This window comes from Haliaeetus albicilla, chromosome 28 (assembly GCF_947461875.1).
Source record: "Haliaeetus albicilla chromosome 28, bHalAlb1.1, whole genome shotgun sequence".
NCBI classification, from domain to species: Eukaryota; Metazoa; Chordata; class Aves; order Accipitriformes; family Accipitridae; genus Haliaeetus; species Haliaeetus albicilla.
In genome coordinates, this window is record NC_091510.1 from 1,002,787 (window position 1) to 1,013,438 (window position 10,652).

Genomic DNA, 10,652 nt, shown 5'->3' on the forward strand with positions numbered 1-10,652 from the left:
ACCTTCTGGCAGAGCTGACACTCAAAATGAGCAGAACATGGCAGCGATAAGACAAGGAAAACCAGGTAGCTTTAAAATTAAGCAAAATATATTTGGAATTCTCCACACCACATGTCCCTTCACTAAGGCAAGGGCATCACAGCTGTGCTGTGGAAACGCAGTTACTTTTAACTTTTTCCTCTCTTTCTTCTGACAGACCTATCTGACCCCAGGTGCACCTGGTGACTTTGGGTAGTGAAACAGGCTGCAGCAGTGGGAAAGCTGCATTCACACTGCACTTCTCTGTGAAAGAGCAGGGCCAGACCACAGCTACTTTCAGGTCCAGAGGTGATGGTGTGGTGTCTCTGAAAGGAAGACTGGTCCCATGGTACCACAATGGACCAAGCTCAGTCTGTAACTGGTGAAGCAGAAGAGAGGAAGTTGCTTTCCAGGTGGACTGCCCAATTTCCTAAGCAGTTCTGAAAAAATCCACTGGAGGTGGCTTGGTAGACTGGTTTTGCCGAGCTCATGCAGCCATAAAAAAGTCTGTCCAAATAGTGAACTAGAAGACTTTCCTTTTCTTCTTCTTCCCACCTGCCACCTTATTCCTGACACCAATAGCTTCTTCTGTGTCATCATCATCATTGCGAGATCGCTTCTTCTCTCCCTGCTCCCGCAGCTCCTGCAATGCAATCAAGACATTCATTAACCAAGAGTTCTGGCACCCGAGGAAATTCAGACTACAACAGTGAGAAGAGGGACAAAAAGCCAGCACCCACCATTCGAGCAAATCTCTGGGCCTCAGCCACACGCTCTGTCAGCATCATAACTTCTTCCTCTTGCATGGGGAATGCTGGCAGCTTCTTGCCAATCAGGTGTTCAATGCGCTGGAACAGCTCTACATCGTACCTGAGAAAAGACAAGACACCAGTTTGAATCAGCCCTCTAGAGACTGCTTCAGCTGTCACCACCCACAGACATCACCCCTTATCTCCAGCCCACAGATATTGTTCGCCTGTGCTGATGGTCTTACAAGCAACTCATAATTGCATCCGAATGATGCCATCGTTGGGGATGCCTTCACTGATTTATTCAGCTCATCTCAGTTCAAAGTATTTGGCAAAGCCTTTTTTTAGACAAATACTTCAGTATTTATCAAAAACCCACACTTACTTAACCTGTATTATGTATTATAAAAATGTATGTATATTATACAATCAAGTTATAAACAGTTAACTCTGCTCATTACGTGCCTGCTTCTAGAATTTATCCTAGACCTTTCTCCCTCCCCACCCTGGGCTTAGAATTCTCTCCCCTTTAACTAAATAAATCCAGCAGGCACCTCAAAATGAAAAGGAGTATTTTCTTCTCACCCAGGATGAGGTCAGATGTTTTCTGCTCTGAAACACAGCTGGGAAGAGTAGGTCTGCCATATTTTAACACTTACTGTGTGACAAAGGTGATAGATTTGCCAGATCTCCCAGCTCGAGCTGTTCTCCCAACACGATGAATGTAATCCTGAAAACAATTTTCGTGATAAGCAGTAAGATATGTGCACCAAACACAGAACAGAAGTTATGGGGAATCAGCCCATATAATTTTTCTTTAGGAAAGAACAAGAAAATGGGGAGAAAATACAGCCAGGATTAAATACTCAGGACCGTGTGCAGCATTAGGATTTGAGAAGATGCTGGCTTGTGGAGGCATATCTTTGGTTTCAACATTTGAATTCCTCTCTTTCTGAAGGAGACCACCTCCAATTATTCAAGACTGCAGGACAAAAGTTGTGATACGTGACTTTGCTAATGAACTACCACTTCCTTGGAAAGCTGATATTTAAAGTGAGCTAATGTCTGCATTTTCAGTCTTGGGATCTAGTGCTCTACATAGTCTGCCTTCCAGACAAACCCTGCAGCAAGTAGATTTAAATTTGACAAGCACAGTGAAAGGGAGGATGAACGAGAACAATTTGGAAGCGTCTGATCTATTGAGCATCTTCTGTTTATATGGTTTTCCAGGCTGTTTTCCAGGTTTTATACTGCTTTATGGAAATTAAAAAACTCCCTTCTCCGTGCAGGATCTGTAGAGGAAGGAAGCATCATGAGAAAAGATGTGTTCTATGACATGGTTAGACAACAGGGAGGGGCACAAAAACTGTAACGATGTCATTCAAGCTGCTGCCCTCACCCATTATTTTTTTTTAACCATTGTCCTTTTACAATGTCAAAGGCAGTGTCTTCAAAAGAACCACCATATTTTCTTCTGTTTGCAATGTATAGTATCTCTGATCATTATAAGGAACAATAACAATTCCTGAAATGCACGTCAATGGCATGCTTTCTGAAACTAGGCTGGGAAACAAATTCACCCCAAGGTAACACTATACTTTCTATAAGGTAGAGAGTTAGTAACTCGCTTTTCTTCAGTTTGCTGTACTTTTGTGATATGAAGGTGAAACGTATTAAAGACATCTTTCTTGATCAAATCCTCATTGAGCATAATGGGAGAACTTTTACTTTTTTTGGGGGGGGGGGGGTGGGGTTGGGTTTTTTGTTTGTTTGTTTGTTTTTTAAACACAGTTTAAAATGTGAAGGCAGACCTGGATCACAGGAACGGAGATGACTACCTGAAACCAGCAATATGTTAAAACTATTTCCAAAGTCTAGAAGCCCTTTAATACAATACGGCGAAACACATACTCTAAGCAGAAATACAAAGACACAGAACATCCCTCACTTCCCCTCTCCACTTATGGGATCAGTTCTGCAATCCAGATGAGGCCACCCAACCAAACTGAGATACCAACTCAATTGCAGAGGCTGAACTACATCTTTTAGTCTAGGGAAGTGTGAACTAGACCTCCAGTCAGCAGAACAGAGAAAAGGTGGGTTTGTTCCTTTGTCTAGCTTCACTACACCTCCCAGTGACCAGAAGCGTGCTCTCAGCTGGCACAGACTAGCTTACCTTAGAGTGTGTAGGAATATCAAAGTTTATCACCACATCTACGTGTGGGATGTCCAGACCTCTGCTTGCAACATCAGTAGCCAGCAGAATAGAACGTGCCTTTGCCTTGAACTTGTTCAGAGAGCCCAAGCGTTTATTCTGGAAGAGAGGAGGCCAAAAGGGAATGAGAGAATAATGCTCATTCTGGTTAATATGCTCTTGTTGAAATACTGGTACAGAAGAACTGGGGGAGAAACTACTCAAAAACTTCACTTCTCTAACTTCTTTCTGAACTACTACAGAATCAATGGCAGCATTCACTTTAGTTAAATTTCTAGGGATCAGTCCAGTCCACTAGCTGTGAAATACTCCTTCTGTAAGGTAGTTGTGACTCAGTATGGTGCAGCCCAATTGCCCAAAATTTCCCATTTCCCATTTCTCCCATCTACTGCATTGTGTGGGGTATGCCCATACCTGACTCATCTGCCCATGGAGGGGAATGGCAGTGAACCCCAGGTTGCGAAGCAGTAGAGCAGTCCTCTGAGTGTTGTTACATGTACTACAGAATATCATGAAAGAGTTTCCAGCTAGTTCATTCAAGATGTAAACCAGGTAGCTGTCCTGTAAAGAGAGAGAGAAGAAAAGAGAAAGAAAGAAAGAAAAAAAAACAAACCAAAAAAACGCCAGAGATAATCACATATGCTGCCACATTAAAGAGTAAGTATAAGCCAGCAAAGATGGCAAGATATTGGGCAGATGTGGGAACAGCAAGACAAGACACCATCAGAAGAGGGAAGAAAGAGAAGTGGCATTACCTTGAATTTGGAGGGGATGAAAATGTAGTACTGCTGTAGTTTTTCAACTGTCTGATATTTGGAAGACACAGCACATTTAACAGGATTCTTCAGAGCAGCACGCTGGAGTTTTTGAACCTGGGAAGATCAATGTAAGTTAGTACTAGATGGACAGAGATCTTGTCAGAAACCTGCATCATACAGTCTAGTCAACAGTATAGCCTGATGGAAGAACTAAAGCAGAGTACTCTGCTCTCACCTTCTTGGTCATGGTAGCAGAAAACAGGAATGTCTTTCTGTCTCGAGGAATCACTTTTAGTATCTTATCCACCTGTAAAAATAGAAAGGAAATGGAAATGCTGAATACAACAGCAATCGAGACATAAGCCTACTCCAAATATAATGATCATCCAAATGAACAGTAATACACGTGTGCAACTTAGACACACAGTAGGAACAGACTTCCCCTCTTTTAAAGGAGAGGTGTAGGCTGATAGCTTGCTGAAAATTAGGCATTGTGAACTCCAGAAGTCCAATAGCAGTGCAAGTATCAGGCAATATTCCTATAGGAACGTGCGTGTGATCGTGTTCTACAGTAACTGTGTCAATGTCATGCGCTCCAAAGAAACCAGTAGATTTCAGAGACAAAACGCCTCCTACTGCCTTACTAGTGTTCTGCAGAACCCTGCTAAAGTTCTATTCCCACCATAGGCTTTTGTGCAATTACTAGATCTTAGTTACAATTTGCTATTAATTTCTACAGAACAGCTCAGTGTTTACTATGTGGCTGTATGAAGCGATTTTAAAGGGACTCATCCGGTGTTCCAAGCTCTTTTAGCAGATTCCTACCTCTGTCTCAAAATCCATGTTAAGGATCCTGTCAGCCTCATCCATCACTAGGAACTTCAGAGCTCGTAAGTTGAAGCCCTTTGTGTTCTCTAGATGATCAACTAGACGGCCTGGGGTTGCTACCAACAAAATCACGAGAGCAAATTTAGAATAAAAGCAAAGGAAAAGATCCAAAGAAGCGAGAGAGTACTCCATTACAGAAATGGGATTCTTTGCCCAAGAAAAGTAAAGGCAGGTTGCTTTGTGGGAAGGATTCTTTTATAAGATATCTTTAGAATGTTTTGAAGTAAGACTAATGGAGTCAGACTCTCTGAAGAATGCCCTCCTTCCCCCTCTCCCCCTAAAAAACCCCAAAACCAAACATGCAAAACAAGACAGACTGTAGATGAGCTGTACTGAGAAGGATGAGACCAGCATTTTGAATACTCGAGGAGAATGAAAAACCAAGCCAAAGGCAGTCTAGCAGGAATGCTTTGGAATGAGCTTGTAGCAGCAAGGCTACTGGTGTATAGTTGAGAAAAATTAACAAGCCAGTACTCAGATCTCAGGACAAAAACAAATGAAGGATGTACTCTCACTTCTTCAAATGCACAAAACCTTTTGGCACTCTTTCTTTGGACAACTGCAGTTTGGTAATATTCATACCCTGTACCCCCAGCATGTGAACTTACCAATTATTACATGTGGTTTCTTGGCTAAGGCCAGAGATTGAGACATCGTGTCAATTCCACCCACAATAACCGCTGCAGAACAAAAAAAATACAGTGAATCTCTCAGTGCTATAGTGTTTCCTCCTACTCCCTGCCACCCACAACAACTCTGTACAAATGAAAGACTACATATCTTTATGAGAATTCACTTTATTTTAGCACACCTGACCTTCCCAGGCCTCTTAAGCCATACAATTGAGTCCTTACTGACCCCGGATATTTTCTTTTCACAGTTGAAAGAGTTACAGGCAGAATCTATTCCTTGCAGCTTAACTCAGCTGCAAAAATCCAGGAATTCTAAAAATACCCACAAAACTTTTATGTTTATAGACAATATCTAAGGAACCAATACAGACAGTCTGAAGGAAAGATTAAACTACATCACACTACAGAGTGGAGCTCTCTGCAATTTCACCAGACAATAGAGAAGATTATCTTCTACTTCCATCTTTAACTGTTTGGATATAAGATGCAGAAGAGCTGCAGACTACTCCATGAGGAAAGACCATACAGTCTTTCTTTCCCAAACCTGATATCAGATCTCTGTCTTCCAGCATCACGAGCTTTTCTCACCTTTTGTTCAACCCTCCATACAAATACTCTGTACTTTTTCCTTTGCAATCTAGAGCTGACAAATTTCAGTTTCAAACTTCAGCAGTCTTCAGGAAAAATGTTCCAGTATCACAAAGCTACTTACTACTGTGGACACCAATGGAAGATCCAAGAGCTTCAAACTGCTCTGAGATTTGGAAGGCCAGCTCCCTTGTTGGTGTGAGGACAAGAGCAAATAATCGCTGAGGTGTTTCCAGCAGTGCTTGAAGAATTGGCAAAGCAAAGGCTCCTGTTTTTCCAGAGCCAGTTTCTGCCAGTCCAATGATATCTCTGCCTACAAGGAGCAGCAACGAGGAAAAAAACTGTTACAAATCTAGACCAGAGAAAGAAGCCTTTAAAGCACTGTGCAGTAAAGCACAAGAATTCCCTAAGGATAGGAAAAAAAGGAGACACACAAAAGGCAAAGAAGAACAAAGGGCCAAAACAAAGAATTTCAGAACATCTCTGCAGCATTTTTAGAGCGCAACTTCATTTGTACAATATTACAGTCTCCATCCTTTTCCATCCTCTAGTTAAACTTCTGCCAATATACAGGTTTTCATACAAACTTTAGGTTAAGAAAAGCTTTATTATTTGTCAAATCTGTCTGTCCATTTACAGCCTATTGCTTCTATCTGGGTAAGTATTCTAGACCAACTGTTGTTTGTTTACTGGCTTACAAGGAAATAAGACACTAGTGTTTGAGACTTCGGTCATACCAACTACAAGACAACAGCACTACCAAACTCACATTTCACAAGCCACAATCAATTTTATGTCATTGATTAAGAGAGTAATCTAAACCAGTTTGCAGCAGGAAGGATTAGGACAGCAAGTCCTTTGTCCAAAACCAGTGCAGGCAACATGGTAGGATTCATCAGTAGAATCCATTTTGATCTCCTAAACTTCTACAGTTGAGAAGAACATGCTGTCAAAAGGCCTCAAACTGGAGATGACTTCTCAGGAATGCAATCTTACTTTTGTTTTTGTCAAGAGATTCTTATATATGGAGTAGAGTCTGACAATAGTAAAGTACTAGGACAGAGTAGACACTGAAAGTTTATTCTCATTCTGTCACTACATAAATCTGTTCTTGCTTCACAGTGGGGTTTTGTTTGTTTTGTTTGTTTGTTTGCTTGTTTTTTAAAAAAAAACAACCACCAACCAAATATTCTAGAGGCAGAAATGCTTGCTGGATTCAGTAATTTATTTTCCTATAATTCCAGGATGTTTACAGAAAGTCACTGTGGTTTGGTTATTATTCACTCCAGAAATCTAATTTCTAAGAATTGCCTGCTCACAGCAAAGCAGATTATACAAGCTATGTAATAAGTCAAGGCATCTCCAATTTCAGACACACACTGTAGGTCTCTACCAGAAGAGGCACAGCCCTAAATCTATCAGAAGTTTCCTGTGTGTCCTTGAGTATTTCAGAAAGAAAATGGCTGATACAAACTAGCAGCTCAAATGATTGACAATAATTCTGCTTAACGTGGAGCGTCAGAACTATGCAACAGTAGTGAACATTCAAGAACCCACATTTGTACCCATTTGAAAGTTTGCAATCATGGGCAGTGTTACAGGAGAAATTAGTATTCTAAGCTCCACCTGGGAAGGACGCAAGAATGAACACAGAGACTACTTCTAGACAGAAATCTTCAATGATGAAGAAGTGAGAACACTCTCATCCCTGCCACTTCTCACTCAGCAAAATTCATTCACATAGAGCTCCTGGGGCATCCCCAGATTCGGGATCAGAGAAGCACACTGCTCACCTTGGAGAGCCACTGGAATAGCCTCAACTTGGATCTTTGTTGGCATCTTCCATCCTAACTGGTCACAAGCTTCACACAGGACATCTGTCACTCCCTGAACATTAGTGAAAAGAGAAAAGGGACACAGACATCACCAAGGAGACCTAAATTAAATCATACAGTTACGTTAAAAACATGCTGCAACACAGCCAAGCTTGTCTCTAGCAGAGACAAATCCCATCAGACCCTCAATGCAACTACATGAAAGGGCAGGCTGCTCACAGTGATCCTCACCTCCAGCAGTAACTCCACAGGTTTGTTCAAAACCGCCAGAGGCAACTGCCATCAGCAATAAACTAGTCACCCCAGACCTCCTGCCCGAGCACGGCACCACGCCCGCCCGCGGATCGACGCGGCGACGGCGGCCCACGCGTCTGCCCCCCCCCCGCGCACCGGCAGCCCCGCCGGGGCTTGGGCCGCCTGCGGCCTGCCACACCGGGCTGTGCGACGAGCTTCCCCCGGCCGGATATGCGGGACGGCGGAGGGAGCAGCAGGGCAGAAGCGGCTCCAGCCCGGGCTCACCAGGTCCTTGAAGCTCCGTGGCTCTTCCGCCGCCGCCGGCTCCGGCTCCGGCTCCGGCTCCGCCGCTCGCCCTTCCTCGCCTCCTGCCGCCATTTTGCACCGTCCCCGCCTGAGGCAGCGCAGAGCACTCTGGGAGCTGTAGTCCCGCCTCCTCTCCCTTAGGGGCGTTACGGGATTTGTAGTTCGGAGGAAACAGCCAATCGGAGCGGGCGGGGCGGGGCTCGAGGGGCCGCGCGCGGCGGCCGTTACCCGCCGGGGCGGTCGCTATGGCCGCGGCTGTGGGCGGCCGGCGCCGGGCGGGCCGCGCTGCGATGGCGGTCGCGCTGCCGTGAGGTACGGGCCGACTCGTCTGCCTGAGGGCAGAAGGCGTCTTCTGCGCCCGGGGTCCTTCAGGGCGCAGCCCTCCGGGCAGCGGGTGTGACGCTCGGGGCACCGAGTGCCGTCCTTGTCTCCTCTCCTGAGGTAAAGGAGCTGCTGCGTCTGTGCGAACACCCTGGCTGTGCGCAAGGTTGTCGAGCAGCACGCTTGAGGAGGCCTCTCCTCTAAATGTGTTCAAGGCTTGTTTTCTTCAGACTTAATTGGGCTTCTGCACGGGGAGGGGGGTAATTTACGTGGCGAGTGCTGTGCTTGGCTAAATTAGAAACCGTGGGCGGATTTTCGCTGAACTCCAGAGAGCCCTGCAGGGAAGGGGTTGTTATGGTTGTTATGGCCGCCTGTATTGGGATAAGAGCACACAGAACTGGCTGTGTGAAAACCTGCCTGCTTGGCATTAACCGCAAGTGGCTAAGCCTCTGGCCTGCAGCTCAGCATTTACACTGCTTAGGCAGCGTGTGTGGTGGCATTCTGTATTCATAAATTCTACGGTTGTGAAAGAACAAGAGAAAATGAGCTAGCCAGGCACAAAAAAATATCAGAACATATATAAAGTTACATATATAATACATATAAAGGGCAAATTAGCTTCTTCAGAAGCGCTGGTATGAAACATTTTGACCTGCTAGTGAAGGGAAAAAAAGAAGAGAACTGTCATTGTTCCACCTTGTTTTCCTGTTTATGGTAATTGCCAATGTGCAACTTTGAAGTCCCAGAAATACGTAAAATAAACTGAACTGTGGCAACTCACAGCATGAAATAAGAGAATAGGGGATGGGTATGGATGCAAACACTCCCCCAGCTCTCTTGATTGCTGCTGTTGTGACTCAGGCAGGCAGCCTGCAAGCGCACAGTGAGAAGTGAAAATGGTGATGGATTTAGTGCCCTCTGAGGGAGAGCAGCATCAAAATATCATGTCACGAAGGTAGTTCCTGAACTCATTGGTTTCCATCTGGTCTGGGTGTGGCCTCTCTGATTTGTAGTCCCAATGCTGACTGCAGGAGGGCAACCTTACAGCTAGGTGAACTTCCTTTGTTTTAGGTAAAAGGATGCTAACCTATCCAAGAGCCTGGGCTTTGAAAGGATAGCAGAGCTGACTGCAAAATGGAACTCATGACTGCATTTCTGAGCAGACCTCCCTTTCCCTTGCTGTTTGGGAAGCCTGGCTGGGTGTGTTCACAGTGGAAATGCTGACGTACCTGAGCATCTGTCACTGGATTCCAAGTGTGCCATTTCCGCTGCTCCCAGAACAATGAGGAAAGTGAGAGGAAATCCGAACAAACTCTCTGCGTGACAGGGAAAGGAGAGGAAACCTGAAACAATTCACTGGGCAGCAGTGGAAATGAAACTGCTGCATCCCACTGTGCTCAGCAGCAGTGATTTTAAAATAAGAAATTAAAAAAAAAAAGGCAACAACAAAAAAAACCCCACAACAAGAAACACCCAATGTAGATGCTAGTGATGACCATATGTTTCAAAAATTACAGCAGTCTGAGCCATGAGCTTGCTATATATCATTAGTACTAAAGGTTAAGCCTGGCCAGCACTTAGACATGAACCCTTGTACGAGTCACTGGGATGCCTCTGGAAATGGAGTCAGGGATGTGACAGGACGTCACTGCTTGTGATTCTTTGTTGAACTCATTGCCCATATAATATGGTAGGTGCTGTTTTTGGTGGCGAGCAGGGTGGAGCAATTCTATTCTGGTGAAATTCCAGTTTGGGTAAGTCCCTTTTGTCAGTAGATGTATTTGAATAAAAGTTCCCTCCTGTTCTAAAATGCTGTTGTGAACTCTCATATATAGTAAAACAAGTACCTCTTCTAAATGGCGATTCTCTTTTTGTGTGTTTCAGCACAGGGCACTGGAGATTATACTGGATTTAGAAATTTTCACTCCAGGGCTTCTAGACTTGGCTTTTGAACAAATACATTCCTAGCCCTACTGCATGTTACAAGCTCAGTCTTAGGGGGGACAGGGTGGGAGCATCCGTAGTGGATGAATTTTAGTACAGGTATAATGCCAACTATTTCGTAAGGGCTGCGTAATAAGACAAGATAGACAGTGTGTATAGTAGGT

The 10,652-nt window shown here is 44.4% G+C and overlaps 1 protein-coding gene and 1 long non-coding RNA gene across 2 annotated transcripts; one reads left to right on the forward strand and one right to left on the reverse strand.

The window, feature by feature from the left end:
• Nucleotides 1-66: 66 nt before the first annotated feature.
• On the reverse strand, nucleotides 67-8,348 carry DDX47 (DEAD-box helicase 47). Its single transcript, XM_069773575.1, has 12 exons — nucleotides 8,203-8,348; nucleotides 7,642-7,735; nucleotides 5,973-6,161; nucleotides 5,237-5,308; nucleotides 4,566-4,684; nucleotides 3,976-4,047; nucleotides 3,738-3,854; nucleotides 3,397-3,543; nucleotides 2,944-3,081; nucleotides 1,427-1,497; nucleotides 759-888; nucleotides 67-661 (listed from the first exon to the last, which is right to left on the reverse strand). The coding sequence occupies exons 1-12, from the start codon at nucleotides 8,293-8,295 to the stop codon at nucleotides 542-544; spliced, it is 1,362 nt and encodes a 453-aa protein (XP_069629676.1). The 5' UTR covers nucleotides 8,296-8,348; the 3' UTR covers nucleotides 67-541.
• Nucleotides 8,349-8,456: 108 nt separating this feature from the next.
• On the forward strand, nucleotides 8,457-10,401 carry LOC138682512 (uncharacterized). The gene is made up of 2 exons (XR_011322623.1): nucleotides 8,457-8,684; nucleotides 8,723-10,401. It is a non-coding gene; the product is annotated as an uncharacterized lncRNA (long non-coding RNA).
• The last annotated feature ends 251 nt before the right edge of the window (nucleotides 10,402-10,652 follow it).